General features: G+C 44.8%; 1 protein-coding gene and 1 pseudogene across 9 annotated transcripts in view; one reads left to right on the top strand and one right to left on the bottom strand.

Annotated features, from left to right (window-relative positions):
- Nucleotides 1–22,423, top strand: part of Il16 (interleukin 16) — a 118,072-nt gene that overhangs the window by 74,277 nt on the left and 21,372 nt on the right. For 8 of the 9 annotated variants that reach the window (XR_015441780.1, XR_015441781.1, XM_087188458.1 and 5 more), the window contains 5 exons: nucleotides 2,342–2,456; nucleotides 8,857–8,930; nucleotides 9,505–9,724; nucleotides 11,828–11,945; nucleotides 14,470–14,602. Coding sequence is in view for 7 of the 9 variants with exons in the window: in XM_087188458.1 (XP_087044584.1) it covers nucleotides 2,342–2,456; nucleotides 8,857–8,930; nucleotides 9,505–9,724; nucleotides 11,828–11,945; nucleotides 14,470–14,602 (660 nt within the window). In the remaining 2 variants the exon portion in view is untranslated. Of the gene's footprint in view, nucleotides 1–2,341; nucleotides 2,457–8,856; nucleotides 8,931–9,504; nucleotides 9,725–11,827; nucleotides 11,946–12,529; nucleotides 14,074–14,469; nucleotides 14,603–22,423 lie in introns of those variants that run through there. The other variant, XM_013075117.3, reaches the window with a different exon arrangement.
- On the bottom strand, nucleotides 7,001–8,455 carry LOC106009993 (transmembrane 9 superfamily member 3 pseudogene; annotated as a pseudogene).

The raw sequence follows: 22,423 nt of genomic DNA, 5'->3' as shown, positions 1-22,423 counted from the left end.
GACCTTGCACTTGCAAGGCAGGTGGCGGCACCACTGAGCTAAATCCCTGCCTGAAAGGCTGATTTCTTTAACCTACGAGTATCTAATGCCATTTTGGTGTGTAGTGTAGGGCAGGGATTTAATTGGTGCTATGGTCTTTCAGAGGAGTCCTCTTTCCTTCTGGTTCCTCCTGTTCCTGCCCCCCTGTGGGAGCTCAGCAGGGAGGGAAAAAGTCAAGTCAAAGTCAGGCATGGTGGTACAGGCCTGTAATGCCAGCACTCTGGGAGGCAGAAACAGGGAGAGCCTGAGCAACTTAATGACGTAATGAGATCTAGCCTCAAAATAAACAATAAAAAAGGGCTGGGCGTGTGGTGAGGCGGCCTTGCGTTCCAGCACTAGTATGAGAGAGAGAGAGGGAGCGAGAGAGCGCCCAGGTGTGAGAAGCGGTGGGATGACAGCCTCTTGAATCACCAAGTGCAGATCATCTCTACTGTGGCATTCTCGGAGAACCCCACTTTCTGGTCAGTAAATCACAGTGTTTTTCCCTATACCTTGAATTTAGATAGAAGTACTTTTAAAAACTTCATGTGTAATTTTTTTGGCAATGATCAAAGGAAATCAAAATGGAAAAGGGCCCCAGACTCATGAAAAAATGACAGAAATGGCTTGATTATAAGGTCCATTCAATACATCATCTTTCTGGGCCTAGGAGGAAATGGGGACATATTATTTGGCGCAAGAAGCCCGGCACACAGGCAAGAAAGGAGGGCGCTCCCCCACTACGCGCACTGAAGTCTCACCAGGGGCGTGGGGTGACAGGTGGCTCTGGGGCTGGAGCTTGGGGCATGGGGATGGGGTCAGGACAGAAGGATCAGCGGGGACTTGAGACAGAGTCCAAACTGTGTTGAACGACCCCACCAGCCACAGAACCCACATCTGTGCTTCGAGCGGGGTGAGGGAAAGCCCTTCAGTCCCCACAGCAGCCCAGTTAGCCTCTCCCCGACAGTCATGGAGATGAGGGTCTGGGAGGTCACAGGACTTGCCAAGGTCACTTGTGAGTGAGCAGCTGACCCCCGACAGGGACCCCAACTTCCTGGCCCTGGCTTTGTTCTGAACCGTGGTGCCTCCTGCCTTTCCAGGGCTGTGGGAGCTGCTACTGCAGCCCGGCCTGAGGCTGGAGGCCCATGGCAGAGCCCAGAAACCTCCCTACCTCATGTTGTCCCAGGCCTGTGCTACCCGAGCACTCTGTGTCTCTCTCATCCTGACACTCTCGCACCTCACCTTGAGCAGCACCCTGTCCTCAGCCTCCCTGCCCGGTGCCTGCTTGCCTGGCATCTTGGAGATGTGCTCAGGCTGCCAGCCCTGTGGTCCAGGGGTGATGCTACCGCTGCTGGCCAAGACAACGTGCCCACACACTGTGACATGGCTGTCATGGCCAGTCCTTTCTGGGGCAGTCTGGGAGCCAAGTGACTGGACACTGCCTGCTGAAGCAGAACCGAGATCTGGCTTCACATCACAACATATGTGGGTTTTGGTTTTTATGGTATTGGGGATCGAACTCGGGTCCTTGCGCTTGCGAGGCAGGTGGCAGAACTACTGAGCTAAATCCCCGGCCCACAACATATGTGTTTTGACCCCTGCCTGAGGCAAGACACTGACCAATAAGATGCACCTGGGGACTTCAGGGAGGTCGCAGCCTAAAATCCAGCTCCCGAGGGAGGCCCCAGCTCAGCCTGCCAGGGAGCGCAGAGCTCCTCTGCGGCCAACAAAATGCAGCAAGCTGCCTGGGAGAGCCTGTCTCCCTGGAGCAGCAGCCTGTCCTCCCAGGGCCACTGTGCAATCTCAGGGCATCTTCCTCAGCCTCTGGAAGTGACCGGGATGGTGGCAGGGAGGATGGCCGGGCAAGGGCAGGTGGGGGAGCCCACAGTGCAGCCCTGTCTTTGAGAGGGGGTGGGATGTAGCACAGAAATGGGGTAGGAGAAGGGGTGCTGGGGGCTGCTACCACGATATTACCACTTTCGTTGATGTCTTCATTGTTGTTGCTGGGTGTGGCATTTTATTTTTGAAAGCAACCTTCTGAGTTAGGTAATTCAGCATCTTTTGACAAGGGGGAAACTGAGGCTCAGGGTCAGGAAGCGATTTGACCGGAATCACAGCTGAAGACAGAGCCAGGATAATGATCATCCATCCTTGGTCTGCTCGGGAGCATGGATTCATGGGAACTTGACACCCTGCAGATGGGGTGGCACCTGCTAGTGCTCTTCCCTCTCACTTCTCCTTCCTGACTCCTGCTGAGGGCTGGGGCAGCCCTTGGGAAGCCTGGACCACCCCTAAACCCAATCTCCTCCTCTTCTCTCCCCAGGGCCTGGGCTTCAGCATTGTTGGAGGACAGGACAGCATTTATGGCCCCATTGGGATTTATGTCAAAACCATCTTTGCAGGCGGAGCAGCGGCAGCTGATGGAAGGCTGCAAGAAGGTAGAGTTCCCATCCTTCTGGGACCAAAAGCAGAGTCCAGGGTTGCTAGGCCATAGAAGAGACCCGGGATGCAAAATGTGTCTTAAGTTTTAGAATGCAGCTGGGCACTAGGCTTGGCCCCAGGAGCTCTCTGGGTTTCCTAGGAGGGCAGAGAGTAGGAGCGGAGGCAGCAACCTTGGGCCAGGGTAGCTTTGGTCTGAGGAGAGGCAGTTTTGCAGATCTCATGCTTCTCCACTGTGTGCGTGTGTGCGTGTGTGTGTGTGTGAGTGTGTTGTGTGTGTGCATTGTGTGTGAACTTGTGTGAACCGTGCCATCTACAGGAACCCATCTTGTACAGCCCAGCCTGACTCTGCCTGTTTTCATATCACTCATGAATGAAGTAAGGTTCCTACAGTTCTAAATAGTCCAAAAATTCAAAACTATTTTTGATTTTTCTGACATGAGGACATTAAATGAAGCTCCAGTTCCAGTGTCCCCTGAGAAGCTTCACTGTTTTCAGTGTTCACAGCTGCCTGGCTTCATTTCTGACGGTCACCCGCACTCCCACTGCAGCTGGTGCTGAGTCCATGCCACGGTCAGCTCTTGCCCACCTGGCCCTGTGCAGAATGGTATGGGGTTTCATTGTAGGGGCAGGGGAGCCCTGAACTTCTCATCCCGAGGGAGGGACCGGCTGTGGGGTTTTGAAAGGCTTGGGAACCCAGGATGCTGCGGGCTGGCAAGACAGCAGAGCAGGGCCAGCAGTGCAGAGGCTGGCCTGGTGCCAGGTCCATCTCTGATGGCTGCCAGGGGATGGTCACTGCCTGAGAGATGGGCAGAGCAGGGAAGGGACAGAGCTGAGCAGAGGCTCAGATAAAGGACAACTGGAGGCTTCTGACCTTGGTCAACTGGAGAAAGATGATGCGGTGCCCAGGAGAGGAGGCTGAGGAGGGGAGGGACAGGAAGACAGAAAAGAGGCATAGGCTGGAGAGAAGGGAGGTGACTGCCAGGTGTCCACGAGGTGGCGCTGTCCAGCAGGCTTGTGAAAGTCTGGGCCCAGCTCAGGGTGTGAGGGTTGAAAGCAGACTTGGGCATCTTGAGCATTTGGGAAATAGCTGGAATTCTCTATCGGAAGAAGGGAGCAGGAAAAGACAGTGTGGAGGCCAAGGAGGCAGGCAGAGAGGAGGAGCCATGGAAAAAGGAAGAGAGTGTGCCATGGTTTGGGTCATTATCTTTTGTGTTTTTCTGACTTTAAACAGATGGCAGGGGAGGGGTTGAGGCGGCAAGAAAAGAGAACATTGTGTTTTGTTTCCTGAATACTAGTTTTTTCAAGCCAAATTTTATGGTATTTTGTTGTTGGTGTTTTTTGTTTTTCTGGGTATTTATCTCCTTTAGTTAATGGCAATTATAAAAATAGAAAATTTTAATGAGACAAAACTTTCTGCTAATAGACAATCACTGGTTCTAGTCCCAGATAATCAGCCAAATGGCCTTTCGTAACTCCTTTCTAAAGTAAAATTTTCAAATCTACTCTTGGACTCTTGGGGGATGTTGGTTGCAACAAAAGTTTGTTGTGCACATGAAGGCTATTGGTGATTTATTTTTATTCCCCTTCCAAAAATATTGTGTAAGATGTGTTTGGCAAAACCCAGGCCAGTTTTCACTAGATGTGGCCAAGTAAGGAAAGGTCGGGAGATCCCAGAGCTGGCCCTGTTGGAAGGGATGTTCTAGTAATTCGAAAGGAAATTCTCCTTCGGTGTGACTGAGAGTGGACATCCTGAAGTGTTTCCTTTGTATGCCTCTGTTCTCGCCCCTGGACTTAGAGTCTCACAAGGACAAAGGCTCTGTTTCCTGCAGCTGCCACGCTGGGCTGAGCTGAACACTCCCCACCAGACACCCAGGCTCATTTCTAGCACATAGACATGCTGGATAAAACAGCACATCTGAGCTGAAAGAAAGAAAGAAAGAAAGAGAGAGAGAGAGAAAGAAAGGGAGATACTAAGCTGATAGAAAACCAACAGACAACTTTACATCTAAGGATGGCACACTCAGGAGTTGGTGACATGGCAGCCCAGGGGACTGCTGGGCTGCTATAGACCCTGAGGGCCAGGGACTAGGACTTGTGTGCTCTCATAGCAATGGAGGACAGGTCCTCAGGTCCATGTGAGGCACCGAGAATCCACACAAAGCCTTGATTCCCCTTCGGGGAAGGTCAAAAGGCCTCAGGGAAGACTGTGACTTTGCCTAGGACTTTGTTCATGATTCTTGATGGGGAAGACATTGCTGATGAAAAAATAAATATCAAAGCCTGTGTCACATGTGACATGCAGGCCACATTTACAGTCTGTGCAGAGTATCTGAATACAAGCTGGGAAGACAATATCAGATCTGGTCCCGAACTTGTGACTCCTTTGGTGTACCAAGAGGGAATGAAGGGTGAAATGCTAGTGACCCGAGGCCTATGGGAATTCCATAAGAAAACAGGAATATTCTGAGAAATGAGTTCACAATAAAGATGTAAGGGATTATTAGAAGAAGCCACCATGTAGGATGGTGAGCAGAGGTAAAGGAAGGAACACTGGTCCCCAGAAACATGAGGTAGTAGAATAAAGTAGAAGAGACCAGAGAATTACTATGCTTAGAATCATATTTAAGTGATAAAAGAAAGAAAATAAACTATAAGAATAGAACATAATGAAAAACTGGGTGAACTGAATAAAGATGATTTCTGGAATAAATATTTTTAAAAGCATAGTCATTAAAATAAAAACTCAATGGATAGGTTAGGCAGCAGATTAGATGTAGCTAGAAGAATTAGTGAACTGGGAGACCACGCAAGGCAAAAAGGAGGAAAAAGATGTGCATTAAAGAAACATAGGGAAAAGTTGAGAAGATCCCAAGTATGTACACCTAATAGGAATTGTAGAAAAATGCACTCAGTGATATGAGAGGGATTGTATGCAAGGACACAGTCAGAATCCTCCACATTGATTTAAGGTATGGAGCTTCAGCTGAAGGAAGCACAAAGATTTTCCTTCACCCTGATACATCATAATGAAACGGCAGAATATCAAAGACAAAGGGAAAAGTATCTTAGAAGCAACCAGAGCTGGAAAATGGGTTATAGAACTGGAACTGTAATTAGTGATGGCAGATTCATCATTGACTATGGAAGTCAGTGTGAAAACAGCGCTTGCCTCTGAATTTCCAAGTGCACTATGGAGCTTACAGAAAGTGCCTTGGTTTGTGTAGTGCATAAATTGAATGAATGGGGAGAACTTGGTTTTCTATTCATGTAAAAATAGATTTTTCTTTCTTTTTGGTCAGGAAATTTTATTCTAACATTTTAAAGTAGCAATGCTTTAGATGTTATTTAGATATTCCAGACAGGATGAACAAAATTAAATGTTTCTAAATTACAAATTCAGCTCCTGTGGGAATTTCAGAAAAGAAACAGAAGAAAACAAATTTTCTCCCAAAGGAAGTGTGACACATACATTTGAAGAAACCCCAATATTTCATGCAGTGGTAGGCAAGATGTAAGAAGCCACTCCAATTCATTCATTTCTATAATAATCATCAGAAAAAATTACTCCTCAGTCACTCTGTACATCCAAATGCATTTGGAAATCTATACCTATGTGTTACATTATTTAATGTTAAATACATTTATTATCCACCACTTTGATTCCTAATAATTTTTATGTAAAGCTTTCATTCACCACCCCCCAAAAAATGTAAGACTAACTTGGGTGGAAAATGATAATCACGTTAGACATTCAATTAAAATGTAGTTTATCTAAATCTCAAAATTTTTAATAAAAGCAAATTTCTTTTCCATTTAACACTTTGCTTTCTAATTGTACAATAAATTTACTGTAGAGAATATACTGTTATCTTCAGACTGTATCTTCTTTGGTGGAATTAGGATGTAGCTGGATAATTTTAAGATAAGTAAATGCGAAGTTGTCCCGACTAAGATGACAGTAGATAGACATGTGGAATTTAGTATTTTTAAATTCTGTTTTAAAAAAGAGGATGCAGTTGAGTTCCAATGAAACAAAAGCACAACAAAACCTAAGCCAGGTCAAGAAGAACTCAGATTCAGTATATAAAAATATTGCACAAGAGCAGTAAAAATAAGAGAGACAAAAGGTAATCTTTCTGGAACATCATTTTGCAATAACATAGAAACACTAAGAGCCAGGTATATTTCTCTATTCATGTAAAAATTTAGCAGCCATGTTTCCCTCTATTTATTCTATTGGAACAAATACTTTAAACAAACAATTTGTCCTCTTCATTGAAGAGAGTTGACCTGTTTCATGTTTAATGAGCTAGTTTTGGAAAAGGTTAGCCATGTACTATAGTAAGACCTACTACATAAATCCAAGTGTTTACTGTGAACAATTGGAGAAAGCAGTCAGTAAGAACCCAGGATCAATGGAGACAGATATTACTTTAAGCCATCCATGAAAGAAACACCCACAAATTACCCAGAGTTAAGCCCATAAATTCCACTCCTTTAAAAGAGAAATTGATCCACAGTTCCAGGTTTTCTTGGGTCTCTAATCAATTATCACATTAGTATAGATTTTTCAGACAAAGGCATTTGTTCCCATGTAACCAATTGCTCCACACATTATGCCAAAGGCTGTGCTAAATAGCATTATATATCCAAAGTAAAATGATGTTTGAAATAAGCCATTCATCTTTGTTTTGAAAAATTAATAGTAAAAGGAATACACATAAATGTAGATTGCAGTTAATGCCATAGATAGAAAATGTGTCCACTGGCACCTGTAACCTTCTACATTTAGCAGGAAGGAGGAGCATGGGATGTCACACAGATAGTCACAATGCACAGGAAGACCAACACTAGCATCATGAAGCTACAGGCATAATAGACCTTCTATGCCCAGAAAGATGCGAAGATGAAATACATTTCAATAAAGGTAGAGCCAAAAAGTAAAATTCTTGCCAGGCAAACAATTACTCAAGGCTCCATGACAATTTTTTCTTCGGTACAGGATGAGACACAGCATCGACAGGACAGGGGGTGTTGGGCTGATCTGATGGATGTTGGCCAAGTATTGTACTATCAAGATTTAGAAGAAGAATAACAAAACAAAGACGCAACAAGTGTCACCATTGTTTCAAAAGGAATGGCTCTTGAAGCCTCGTAGCAAATGTCTATAAAATTGATGAAGGCAGTGCCACACACCATAATTGGGATAAGCGATTTCCCAATAAACATGTGCTTTATGTATCTCCTTTCTCCCTGTCTAGTATATTGATTTCCTCCAAAATAACCATTCATTGGCAATGTAGGGGCATAGACAAATACGGTGGTACTGAGCATTGATCCTCTCTGTATAGAAATCAATAATAATAACAATGAGAGACACAGAAAACATCTGACATCCAGAGCCAATGAGAGAGGAAAACATCAATGGTGACTTGATGGTCTACATACATCTCCATGCAGCTGCTTCCATCCATATTCATCTCCTAGGTCTCTATCCATATCACCTGTTGTTTCCTTTTTAGTCTATCGGGGCATAATCTTTTCTTAAAGTTCTCATTAAAATCATTGAAATGAAGGTCATCATCATGATAGAGTTGAAAATTCAAAGCCAATGAATCCAATATTGAAAAAAGGACAGATCAAGATATTTGTCAAAACCATCTTCAGATTTTACACCTGACTTTTCTGCTTTACTGAATATGACATCTACATTTTAGTGTTCAGAGCCAGGTTCTCCTTTCCTTTACTAGTTCGATTAACATCAACCATTCAATTTCCACTAAAACCTATTTCAAGTTTTTTATAGGTCTAAGATAGTAATATTTTCTTTTTCTTCTGCGTTACCAGCAGTGCCCCATATAGTTAAGTCATCTATGTACATCTGGTACCAACAGTGGTTTTTGATAGTATACACAAATACATGTCTTTTTTCTTGATCTAAGTCAACTTCACAGTAAGTGGCTGGCATCACATCATCTGTAAATTTAATATCTAGACCAAGGGGGCCACGGGTCACTGATCACCCACAGGATGAGCATAAGAGACAGAAGACCAGAACGGGCGCTGAGGATCAAGAAGGGTTGGGTAAGGGTGGCAGGAGAAGTACACGTTAGTTGACAAAACAGCTCGGGACAGCTGCGAAAACGCAGAGATGCTTGTGGGAAATGCAGGGTGGGTTGATGGAGGTGAGGCAGGGAGTTAGGCAGGGACCAGAGGGGACGGGGCCTTGATCTCTGCCGGGGAGGGGGAGGTGCCCAAAGGTTACCTTCACCACCTGCCGGCCTCCCAGGGAGAACACAGGCCGAGAAAGTGGACTCCCCAGAGCAGAGCTCGAGGTAAAGACTAGGCCTTGTTGGCTGCGCTATCCTTAGCTGCTGTTTCTCCCTCTCCCAACAGGTGATGAAATTCTGGAACTCAACAGTGAATCAATGTCCGGGCTGACACATCAGGGTGCTTTGCAGAAGTTCAAGGTGACAGTTTCTTATCCACACGAGGCCTAACTCGGGGCCTGAGGGCAACAGAACCAAGCTCTTTTCATCCCCCTCCTTGCAGCCCCACACGTTGAAGGTGTGGGATTCTCCACGTGGCCACCCAGCTGACGCTGAGCTGGGGGATGGCCTTAACAGACCTGACTCAGAAAATAGCAAGGCAGTCAGGATTGCCGTCAAGGATATTCAAACCACTTAACATTTACAAAGCTGTTTCAAAACACTCCATGCTTTATAGTGAGATATTTATAAATACGTTTTGAGTTTTTAAGACATCACTAAAAGATATTTTTGAGCCTATATCTAGTTCAAGGCTTTATTTCGGGTATATATGTAAATATTATATATAGTCTATATAAAGTACGTTAAATGTATGGTATTCATGTGTGTATATGTATCACATGTACTATGTCCAATAATACATACATGTTTACATATCACACACAGAGAGCTGCATTCCCCTAAAAAGGCCTTTCTTACCACCCCTCAGCGAGCCCAGGTCTGTCCACCTGGCCGCCTGGATGCTGTCACACATTACCACTCTCTTTCCTTCCAGCAAGCCAAAAAGGGGCTGCTCACGCTCACCGTGCGCACCCGTCTGACGGCGCCCCCCTCCCTGTGTGGCCACCTGTCACCCCCACTGTGCCGCTCCCTGAGCTCCAGCACCTGTGTCGCCAGAGAGAGCAGCAGCCCCTTCACTGTGTACAGCCCCACACCTCCTGCCACCGCCACCAAGCCCAACTACAGAATCATGGTGGAGGTATCCCTGAAGAAAGGTAAGGGTGAGGTGCTGGGACTCTACCACCTGCTCTGCCCTCCTGCCCAGTCCCCACCCAGCCGAGTCCTGGGAGGGGGTCACCCCTGGGGGCCAGCAGCATGTTGCTGATTTGCAGATGTTGGGGTTCTGACGCAGGTTACAACAAAACAAAGCAAATGTAGGTCACACACAGAACCACGCACGCGCACACACACATTGGACCAGGAGCTGGGACTCTGCCCCAGGGTGAGAAATGACCACCTGGCAGAGACAGAGAGGCCGGCCTGCATCACTTTGCAGCCTGATTCTCTTCTGACTGAACCAGAAGTCCTCTGAGGCTTCCCAAGCAGACCTGCCAATCAGCTCATGGTCTGAATGAGATCTCCCAGGGTCTTCTGCTGAGAACAGCCTGGAACATGAGGAAATGGAGGCTCTGTGACCACTCAGCCTTTTGGGTTAGACACAGTTGTGCACTTGGGGAGAAGCAGAGGACTAAGTGGTAGGGTGTGTGTGTGTGTGTGTGTGTGTGTGAGAGAGAGAGTGTGTGTGTCCATGTTCCTAATCCCAGGCACTGTGCTTGCCTGACACATCCGAGGCCTCAGCCTGGCCTGTGCCTTCTCCTGGGGCAGTGCCTGGCATAGGAACCAGGCACACCCAGGCCTGCATGGTCTGTGCAGTGAGTCTGCTGAGCAGGTGCAGGACCTGACAGGTGTGGCCTCGGAGTGCTGTTTCCTCCAATCATTGGCCCCAGAAGCACCGTGGAGGACAGAGTTTGTTTGTTTACTTTAGAAATGAAGCTTGTTAGACTCTGTGTTGGAGTGAGGCCCAGGGACCTGCCCTGTGAACAAGGGCCTGGGTGATTCTGATGCCCATGTGGCTGAAGAACTCTAACCCTAACTCATCAAGAGACCTAGATGTCAGAAGGGCTCTGACTTGTTCATGATCCACCATCTCAGCCAAAATCTTCAGCCACAGAATGTGGGACTGGGGGCTCTGACAGTGGCCTATGGCATCCCTCATGGGGTTGCTGGGAGAATCAGCCTAGAAGGAGAAGGCATCCACAAAGGGGCTTTGTAAATCACGTGCCCAGAGCAAACCAAAAAGAAGATTCTCTCCCTCCACTGTCATTGCTTGCTATTTCTCTGGGCTTTGCAAGTCAGCCAGCCCTGGATCTGCCCCTTGCACATTCTGGAGGGCCCAAGACCCTAACACCATCACGTGTCACTCCAGGGTTTAAACTTCACCCAAGGCAGCTCGGGTAAACCCCAACCCAGGGCTGAGGTGCAGCTTTGGGTGGGGTGCTTGTCTCCCATGACCAGGGCCTGTTCCATCCCCAGAACCTCCAACAAACACAGAATAGCACACCTCTTCCTCGTCCTTATGGCCCTGTCCCCCACTCTGCCACCCAAGCCTTCCCTGTTTTGGTAAATGACATCTAGCCAAAATCATGTCTAAGTTATTTTGGTTTTTAGTCATTAAATCCCCATATTTCATCCCTCAGCAAGTCCATCCGCAAAACAGTTGCATGCACATCCCTCTCTGTCTTTGCTGGCAGTGAAGTCTGAGCCACTGCTGTCCCTCTGTCAGGGCTCTAACCTGGGCTGGGTCCCCACTGCTCCATCCTTTGTCCTCATTGAGCCAGACACACCTCACTGAACACAGCAGTCAGTCACGTGCCTGCTGTGCTCACCACTGCCTTGATTAGGAGCCCTCCCATTCTTCATTTATGCCTGTGACCTGTGACGACCCTGTCGCCCTGCGAACCTGCAGCCCAGCATGCTGCTTCTCATCCTCACCTCGGCACCTGCTGTTTCTGCTGCTGGACTCTCTGCCTCCTGACTCCTTGTCACCCACAGTGTAACCTAAATGCTGTCCTCTCAGGCCTGCACCGCAGTTCTGCCATTTCCCGACAACTTTCATCTCATTCTGAGGCCTCCTTCCCTGCTGTCCTCTCCTCCCTCCTTCCGTCTTGGCCATTCTCCCCTTGAACTAATGACCTCTCCTCTGACCCTAAGCACTGCCTGCACATGGAGGTCGCTCCATAGACACAGGTGGGGTGGGTGCCATCAGGGACTGACTGAGCCGGGGGGCGAATGGTCACCCCACCATGTTCTGCTTCCAGAGGCCGGTGTGGGCCTGGGGATCGGCCTGTGCAGTGTCCCCTACTTCCAGTGCATCTCAGGGATCTTCGTGCACACGCTCTCACCAGGGTCTGTGGCGCATCTGGATGGACGGCTGCGGTATGTCGTCCCTTCTGCTGGTCTCATGACAGAGGGAGAAACACGTGGGACTGTGGGGAGACTGGGTGGGGACCAGACCTGTAGGATGATCCCGTGACAAACTAACAGAATTCACAGGAACAGAGCAGGAGCTTTAGGGTTGCCTGTGAGCCCTATATGGAAAAATAGCTTTCTAAGCAAAGCAGTGGCATAAATGTGGTTTCCTGTAGCATGAATATAGCTGGAGATTGTGGTCCATTACGGCCTGTCCCCACCCAAGAGCACAAGCAGGAGACAATTTTGGTGGAAAGGAAAAGCCAGCCTCAAAGGACACAGGGAGGGAGGTCTTTGCCTCAAATCTCTGCTCCCCTTGCTTGGATGTGCAAGGGCTTTTATCTCAAGGGAGAGGGGGGAGGAACACAGTAAGAAGACAGATGAGGAAGTTCCTGCACTGTTTCATCCCTCCACCACTGTTGGCTCCCTCCCTCTCTTTTGCAGGAAACTGGACCCCAACCTCTCGGGCCAGCACCTGGGGATTCCCTTCAGACAGTGGGAACATTTCTCTAACTGAGGTGTTATTTTATCTGTCTATTTATCTGAAACGGAGGGGACCACACTTATGCTCTCTGGATGAGGAAGCTGGAGAAGCAGATCATCTCTGAGAGAAAAATTCTAAGATTAAATTAAATTATATTTTGCAGTATTGGGGATGGAACCCAGAGCCTTCTCACTGAGTTGTGACCCCAGCTCCTTTTTTTTTTTTTAATTTTGAGACAGGATTTCACTAAGTTGCCCAAGCTGGGCTTAAACTTGGATCCTCCTGCCTTGGCCTTCCAACATTCTAGGATTACAGGCGTGTGCCACCATGCCCAGCTTAAAATCCTAAAGTTTAAAGATCTATTCTACCTCCTCATTATATAAAATATTCTTTAGTCATGCCAGATGTCTTCTAAGAGAAGTACAAATCTAAATTTTCTTTTCAATAAGTGATCTGATTTTGATCAAAATATTTTAGCTCAGTTTAACTCATTACAGTGCTTTGTACTCACTCCAACATTTGGATATAGTAAAAGTACATCTTTGCCTTGGTTTGGGCTTTGTTAAATCAGAAGAGTTTTGCCCTATTTTTAAGAGTTTCTCCATAATTGTAGTGGTATACAGAAAGGCAAGCCCTGCTTAACAGGCATCTTGGCAGAACTTCTGAATTAAACAGGTTTGTTGCCCCCCACTCCCACCCCGCAGGGAGGTGACAACTGACTTACAGGGCTGCTGGTACTTACTTGGGATATAATCACAGGGTCAGGGTGATGCTTGATGCTTTATCTCTGAGACCCTCAAATGAAAGTATGCCTCCTAGGCCTGCAGTTGGGTAGGGATTGTTCAGGAAGCTCCTATTTTTGGCAGCCTCTGGAGGCACTGAGGACAGTTATATCAATAAAGATATAAACTTTGTTAGCATCAAAAGACGCGAGTACCTTTCTTGTCCTGCTGACAACCAGCAGGGCCAGTGATCTGGAAACTGCAGCCTGACACCTGTTGTTTTTTAAATAAAGTTTTATTGGAACAAAGGGACACATAGTACATGCATGTGTTTACGAATTGTCTATGGCTGCAGCTTTCATTCTACAACAGTAAAGTTGAATAGCTGCAACAGGGATGCAATGTCCTATAAAACCTAAAATACTTATTCTTTACAGAAAATGTCAATCTCTAAGCTAGACTGTATCAGAGGAATAATTTCACCTCATGCCTCAGTTGCCCCATCTCTCAAAGGGAAAGGTGTTGGACTGTACAGATCCTCCATATATGGTCAAACGTTATCTTCTCTGTCTCATTCCTTTTTCTGTTTAGACTGCTGTCTTAGTTTCCTGTTACTGTAACCAATACTTGAGCTAGTTAATTTATAAGAGAAAAGGTTTAATTTGGGTCCTAGTTTTGGAGATTCCGGTCCATGTCCATTTGTAGCTGTTGCTTTTGGGGAGCTATAGTGATTGAGCAGATCATGGCAGCAGTTGGGGATTGGACCTTTAGCACTTATCCAACCATAGATGTTGCCAGTAACACCTGAGCCACCTGAAAGCTAAAATGAATGCCATCACCTGCTCTCCCTGTTTCTTCTTACAAGAACCACAACTGCTCTCCAGCCCAGGTATTTCTTCTTCTTAGCACAGCCTCTCTGCTCCTTCTGACATTCCACTTATGAGAGGACATGGTGGGCTGCAGCATGGCTGCTTAATTGGTTAATCAGTTAGATCAGGTAAATCATTCCCTCCATCTTGGTTGGGCAAACTTAAATGGGAAGGGGAAGAGGAAAATTACAAAAGACTTTCTGTTCTTGTTCACATGAAAAGCAAGAACTGGGGGCAGAAACTACTTAGTTGGCCCTGGTTATGATTGGGTTCTGGTCAGGTCTCTAGAGAGATCTAGTTGGTGATGTGGATTTTAGACCTCATCAGTACCCTGGCCAGGGAAACAGAGAGATGACCGACCTTCCAGCTGTCATGATCACTAGCTTCCTGATGGCTTCTGGTTGATACTTTTGCAGGTGCGGAGATGAGATTGTGGAAATCAATGACTCCCCTGTGCACTGCATGACACTCAATGAAGTCTATGGGATCCTGAGTCACTGTAATCCTGGTCCTGTCCCCATCATTGTCAGCCGACATCCAGACCCCCAGGTAACATCTTGTTCACTCCTTCCATACCCAAGTTGGAGCAAGAAATGGATAGAAATGGAATGCTGCTAGCTAGGGTTTGGGTTTGAATCCCCAAGAACCTGTTCCAACTTCCTGTGGTAACAAATGTCTGCAGCAGAGGTCTATCAATGAACTCCTAGACACTAGAAGAAGTTGGCATCAACTTAGGAAGCTCTTGCAGCTGAGCTACAAGCTCCAGGGCAGGAAAGTGGAGACCAAGGGTTCCAACTAGTAGGTGCAAGAGATTGATTCATACTTTCATGTAAGCAGTGGGCATCTTCTAGGGGGGTGTCTTGGGGGCAGCGCACAGGGTACAGAGTCAAACATGTTCATAGTACCAGCTCTGCAGCAGCTCACAGCTTCAACAAAGAGACTACATAGAAATAAATGCAATTTAGAGCTGTACACACTAAGGGAGTACAGCAGAGAAGAATTTATAAAACAGGAAATACCAAAGGTTACTTTTCTCCAGAGAATTTGAAGGAGATCCTTGCAGGTGGTAAGAACACAAAGGTCAAAGTTAGAGTCAGGAAGGGTCCTGTTCTGCAGGAGAGTGCTGGTTTCTGTGGGGCTGGTTTAGGTATGCTGGGGTGGGGGGTGTTGATTGAGATCCTTATGTGGTAAGGCACTGGGGTTACATTGTAAAGGGCTTTGCACAAATTGCTAGAGCTTGTGTTTTATTCTGTGTGTACTGAGAAGCTGCAGAAGGCCTACAGCTACAGATGGAACATGTTCAGATTTTGTTTCTTGACCTTTGAGTGCATTGTAGAGGACAGGATAGAGTGGGTGGAGTGTGGATCTGCAGGAGGAAGGAAGCAGATGGTGGAGGCCTGAACTAAGCAGCAGATGTGGGGAGATTCAGAGAAGAAGAGGCAAAAGAGGCTGCCCTGGGAAAGAATTGACGGTCTGCTGGCTGGTTAACTATGGGTTAGAAGAGAGGGAGCAGCCTGGAATGATTAGAGTGTTTTAAGACTGGGGACTGTGGCATAGGGGAGCCCCCTGGGGAGTTGGTGATGATCACTACTGCTGTGTGTTTAATACTTTTCTAGTGGTGCCAGGCATGTTTGCCAAACATATGGCACACACACCTGCACTTAGTTGTCCTACAACCCTCTGAAGTTGGTGAGATTTTCCCTCTCCAATTCACAGATAAGCAAACCAAGCCCCAGACAGGAAAAAGAACTAGCACAGTGGTTGGCTGGGAAGTGGAGGAGCTAGGATTTAATCCCACCAAAGCCTGTGCTCTTAGCTAACAGATTCCAAGAAAATAGCACAGACAATGGAATAATGGGGAAGCCCAATTTACATAGTGGATTAAAACTTAGCCATTGTGCACTGAGGCTAAACACAGCAGAGAGAGGAAACTCCTCACCTAAGGTAGGCAAGTGATTGGCTTAAATCTCTGGGAAGTAGAAGAAAACAGCTCATCAGTGCCTCCTGCTGCCTGAGGACTGTGGCAAAAGCCGCTGCCAGGACATCAGGGCATCAGACACAGGTGGGGCGGCAGGAACAGGGCTGGAGGGAAGGCAGACAGCAGATACAGGAAGAGCCCCTATGAGGTGAGGACCCGGGAAAGAGGGAGGTGGGGCCCTAGCAGCTGGGATAAGGGGCCAGTTCAGAAAGGACAGGTAGGGCAGAGACAAAGGTAGGCCAGGCAGGGGAGACTCAGTGGGCACAGGTGGCAGGGAGGAGGGGCCCTGGGCTCAGCGCCAAAAAGTCTGGCTCATGTCCAGTCTTTTGCTTCCTATGGGAAATCAGGCAATTCACCTGGCTTCTCTGAGCCTTTGGTGCCTCAAGTCTGAAGGAATGGGGATGTGGTCTTGACCTAACAGGACCATTATGGCAGGAACATTGTGGATAACAGCTGTCATCTCAATAGTTTGCTAGCCCAGCCTGAGTGCTTATTGACCTAGTGAAACCCTGCCTCAAAATAAAAATTATAAAGGACTAGAGATGTAGCTTCGTGTGAAGATCCTGACTTCAGTCCCCGTACTGAAAAAAAAAAAAAGTTTTGCTACTTCCCAAGCATTGCACCCAGTATTTTAAGTGGTTTATTTATCATTTGCTTTATTGTGGTAAAATACACCTAACAGAAAATTTACGTTTTTAAAGTGCAGACTTCAGTGGCACTAAGTACATTCAGAGTGTTCTGCAGCCATCACCACCAGGTTTCATCTCCCCAGACTGAAACTCTGTCCCCACCAAACAGCTCCCTATTTTCACTCCCCTACCTCGTGGAACTCACCCTTCCATCTTCTCTTTCTATGATTTTTGACTTCATACCTCATGTAAGTGGAGTCACACAATATTTGTCCTTTCCTGACTATTTCATTTTAACATAATATCCTTAAGTTTCCTTCATTTTGTAGCCTGTCTCAGAATTTTCTTCCTTTTTAAGGCTGAGTAGCACACATTGGATACTGACCTGGCATTTTGTTCACCCATCCATCTGTTGCTGAACCAATGAATGAGAGAAATAAAATGAGCCAAAACATGAACACCCAAAGCAGAACTTTTATTAAGGGACAGAGTTGCCGGGCTGTCTGGAACAATGGGGAGAACAGCAACCAGGGGCTGGCTGGGTGAGGTTTATAAGGGCTGGGGGAGTGTGGTGGAGGCAGATGATTGGCTGTGACTGGGGACGAGGCGGGAAAGAGCAGGTCTTTGTTCTCTCTGGAGTGACTCTTTTACTGTAGGCAGGGGCCATCTTAGGATGCAGGGTTGTGGGGGCCATTTTTTCTAGCAGAGAACTCTATCAATGAGTTGCTCTAACCTTTCGACAATTATGATAATGCTACAATGAGAACTGATTTTAATTCTTTTTTTTGTATTAAATTCTTTTATTGGTACATTGTAAGTATACAACACAATTACATTTCTCACTGGGAATTGTACCTTTACATAATGCATCTTGGTTCTTATTTTTTCCCCATTCCTAGCCCTGCCTTCACGCCCTCCACCCTTCCCTATTTACAAAGATTTTATTTCCATTTTTTACATTTCTCATCATTTTTCCTTTCCCTTCTTCCTTTCCCCTGCCCCTTCCACTACCCCTACCCCTTTGGACCTTTTCTTCCTATTTTGCATTATCGATTATTCATTCTAATCATTGGTACATTTTAGGTATACAATATAATGACATTCATCATTGGAAATTTGCACCTTCATATAATCTCTCTTGGTTCTTATTTTTCACCCTCACCCAGCCCTCCCTTCAACCCCTCCAGTCCTCCCTATTTACAAAGATTTTGTTCCTATTTTTCCATTTTCTCATATTAATCCCATTCCCTTCTATCCTTTCCCCTAGCCCTCCCACTTCCTTCCCCTTTGCCCCTTTTCTTCCTATTTCACATTACCTATTATACATTTAGTCCTTATTTACACTTTCACTTTCTCACACCAGAGAAACTATTCGGTATTTACACATGTGTGTCCTATTTATTTTACTTAAGAGTATCCTTATCGGCTCAATGTGCATCCACTTAGCTATAAATGTCTCTAATTTCTCATTTTTTATGGCTGAGTAGTACTCCATTTTATAAAAAAAACACATTTTCTTTATCCAGTCTCCAGTTGATGGGCATTTGGGCTGTTTCCAAGTTTTAGCTATTACAAACTGTGCTGCTGTGAACATGGGTGCACATATATCACTATGGTATGATTCTTTGAATTCTTTGGGGAAGATCCCCAGCAGTGGAATAGCGGGGTCAAATGGGATTTCCAGTCCTAGTTCTTTGAGGTATCTCCATACTGATTTCCACAGTGGTTGCACCAGTCTACACTCCCACCAGCAGTGGAGCAGGGTTCCTCTTTCCCCGCAGCCCCGCCAGCATTTGTTATTGGTTGATTTCATGATAGAAGCCATTCTTTCTGGAGTGAAGTGGAATCTCAGTGTTGTTTTCATTTACATCTCTCGAATGACCAGTGATGTTGAGCATTTTTTCATGTATTTACTTGCTATTTCTACTTCTTTGTGTGAGAAATGTCTGTTCATTTCAGATGTCCATTTTTGGATTGGGTCTTTAAATTTGGGAGGTCTGATCTTTTTAAGTTCTTTATAGATTCGAGATAGTAGACCTTTGTCTGAGGAAGAGCAGGTGAAGATTTTTTCCCACATTGTGGGTTGTCTCTTCACACTGCTGGTGGTTTCTCTTGCTGTGCGGAAGCTTTTTAATAAGAAGAGATCCCATTTGTTGATTGTTTGTGCTAGTTCATGGGCAGCTGAGGTTTTGTTCATAAAATCTTTTCCTACACCGATGTCTTCAAGGGTTCTACCTAACCTCTGTTCCAACTGGTTCAGAGTTTCTATTTTAATATTTAGATCTTTAATCCATTTTGATTTTAGTTTAGTGTATGGTGAGAGATATAGGTCTAGTTTTAATCTTTGGCAAGTTGAAGCCCAATTTTTCCAGCACCATTTATTAAAGAGGCTATTTTTCCTCCAGTGAGGATGTTTGGCTCCTTTGTTGAAGATGAGATGGCTGAGTGTGTCTGGCGTTGTTTCTGCATCTTCTAATCTGTTCCACTGGTCCTCAAGTCTTTTCTTTGCCAGTACCATGCTGTTTTTATCACAGTAGCTTTGTAGTATAGTTGCAGGTTGGAGATTGTGATACCCCCTGCCATGTCTCTGTTACCTAGAATTGCTTTTGCTCTTCTGCATCTTTTTTTGCTCCAAATGAATTTTTGGATTGTTTTCTCGAGGTCTATGAAGTATGCTGCTGGGATCTCAATTGGAATTGCATTAAATCTATATAGCAGTTTTGGAAGTATGGCCATTTTCATTAATCCTTCCTACCCAGGAGCAGGGGATGTCTGTCCATTTTCTGATATCATCTTCAATCTCTCTTTTCAGAGTGTTATAGTTTTCAGAGAAGAGGTCTTTGATTTCTTTCATTAGGATGATTCCTAGATATTTCAGTTTTTTGGATGCTATTGTGAAAGGAATTATTTGCCCTATTTCTCTCTCAGTGAGTCTGTCATTGGTCTAGAGAAATGCTATTGATTTTTGTGTGTTAACCTTGTAACCAGCTACCTGACTGAATTTGGTTATTAAGTCTAGAAGACTTTTGGTGGAGTTCTTGGGGTCTTCTATATAGAGTATCATGTCATCTGCAAATAATGACAATTTGACTTCTTCATTTCCTATCTTTATTCCTTTTATTTCTTTCTCTTGGCTAATTGCTGTGGCTAATGTTTCCAGAACTATATTGAACGAGAGTGGTGATAGTGGACATCCTTGTCTTGTTCCTGATTTTAGTGTGAAGGATTTCAGTTTTTGACCATTTAGTATGATATTGGCTGTTGGTTTTTCATAGATGGCTTCTATCAGTTTGAGGTAGAGACCATCTATTCCAATTTTTTGTAGGGTTTTTATCATAAATGCATGTTGGATTTTGTCAAATGCTTTTTCTGCATCTATGGAGATAATCATATGGTTTTTGTCCTTGACTCTATTGATATAGTGTATTACATTAATTGATTTTCATATATTGAACCATCCCTGCATCCCTGGGATGAATCCCACTTGATCAGGGTGTATGATCTTCTTGATGATCTTCTGCATTCTGTTTGCCAGTATCTTATTAAGGATTTTTGCATCTATGTTCATTAGTGAGATTGGCCTATAGTTCTCTTTTTCAGTTAGGTCTTTCTCTGCTTTGGGGATCAAGGTGATGCTTGCTTCCAGGAATGAATTTGGGAGTATTGCTTCCCTTTCCATTTCATTGAAGAGTTTAAACAGTAGTGGCAGTAGTTCCTCTCTAAATGTCTTGTAGAATTCAGCAGTGAAGCCATCAGGGCCTGGGCTTTTCTTAGTTGATAAGTTTTTAATTACATTTTCAGTTTCATTGGTTGATATTGGGTTGTTCAGAATTTTTAGGTCTTCTTCGTTCAACTTTGGTAATTCATATGTATCTAGGAATCTGTCCATTTCTTCTGTGTTGTCCATCTTATTGGTGTATAGGTTCTGGAAGTAGGTATTGATGATCCTCTGGATTTCTGCTGGGTCTGTTGTAATTTCACCCTTTTCATTCCTAATTGCATGGATTTGGGCCTTTTCCTTCCTTTTTCTGACAAGGTTGGCTAAAGGTTTGTCAATTTTGTTGATTCTTTCGAAGAACCACCTCTTGGCTTCATTCGTTTTTTGTATTGTTCTCTTGGTCTCCATTGTATTGATTTCTCCTCTGATCTTTATAATGTCCTCCCTTGTATGAGCTCTGGGGTTGTCCTGCTCTTCTTTTTCTAGAAGCTTGAGGTGCAGCATCAGGTTGTTTAATTGGGATCATTCTGTTTTCCTCATATGCATATTCACTGCTATGAATTTCCCTCGTAAGACAGCTTTCATTGTGTCCCATAGATTCCAATATGTTGTATTGTCATTGTCATTTAATTGAAGGAACTGTCTGATTTCTTCTTTAATTTTCTCTGTGACCCATTGGTTATTCAGAAGTGTGTTGTTCAATTTCCACGTGTTCATGAAATTTTTTGATTTTCTTTGTTATGGATCTCCAATTTCATTGCACTATGGTCTGATAATGTACAGGGGATAACTTCAATTCCTTTGCACTTACTTAAACATGTTCTATGTGTGAGTATGTGGTCTATTTTGGAGAATGAACCATGTGCAGCTGAGAAGAATGTGTATTCTGATTTTGTGGGGTGGAACACTCTGGAAACATCTGTTAAGTTCATTTGTTCAAGAGTTCCATTGAGTTCTAGTATTTCATTACTTATTTTTAGTCTAGTTGATCTATCTATTTGTGACAGTGGGGTGTTGAGGGCCCCCACTACAATTGTGTTAGTGCATATATGACTTTTTATGTCCGTTAGTATTTGTTTTATATAGTTGGGTGCACTAGTGTTTGGTGCACAGATATTTATGATTGTCATCTCTTCCTCTTGGATTCTTCCCTTTACAAGGATATAGTATCCTTCTTTGTCTCTCCTAATCAGTGTTGGTTTGAAATCTACTTGATCTGCCAAGAGGATAGCTACTCCTGCTTTTTTGGGGGTTCCTGTCACATGGAGTATTGTTTTCCACCCTTTAACTCTCAGTCTATGAGTTTCCTTTTGAATTAAGTGTGTTTCTTGTGTGCAGCATATTGTTGGATTTTGCTTCTTGACCCATTCTGCCAGTCTATTTCTTTTGATTGGTGAATTGAGACCATTCACATTGATGGTTATAACTGAAACGTACTGACTTGTCATTGCCATGACTTTTTCTTTTTGTTGGGTTCTCCCCCTTTACATTTAATTTCTTGTCATGGCAGGTGGATACATTCTTCTTTGCTTCCTGGGGTTGTGATCCTCAATGTCTGTTCCTAGGATATTGTGTACAATTCTTTGGAGTGCTGGTTTGGTATTCACGAAGTTCCTAAGGTGCTCTTTGTCATGAAAGTATCTTATTTCTCCATCCATTTTGAAAGATAGTTTTGCAGGGTACATCAATCTGCGTTGGAGGCTGTTTTCTTTTAGGGCTTGGAATATGTCACTCCAAGCTCTTCTTGCCTTGATGGTTTGTGTTGAGAAGTCTGCTGTGATTCTGATGGGCTTTCCTTTGTATGTGATTTGTTTCTTTTCTCTGACTGCTTGGAGAACTTTGTTCTTCTGTTGAGTTTCTGAAATCTTAACAATTATATGCCTATGTGTAGATTTTTTTTGATCAAGGCTATTTCAAGTCCTATATGCCTCACTTATCTGTATGTCAAGCTCTTTTCCCCTGCTTGAGAAGTTTTCTGCCATTATTTCTGTGAAGAGATTTTTTATGTCATCTCCACTCTCTCTTGTTTCTTCATTGAGCCCAAT

The sequence above is a fragment of the Heterocephalus glaber genome, unplaced genomic scaffold (genome assembly GCF_053883595.1).
Source record: "Heterocephalus glaber isolate CG9 unplaced genomic scaffold, H.glaber_assembly_v1.0 deba00001531, whole genome shotgun sequence".
Classification (NCBI taxonomy): domain Eukaryota; kingdom Metazoa; phylum Chordata; class Mammalia; order Rodentia; family Bathyergidae; genus Heterocephalus; species Heterocephalus glaber.
Note: the sequence above shows the minus strand (reverse complement) of the source record. Positions and strands in the feature narration are given on the sequence as shown.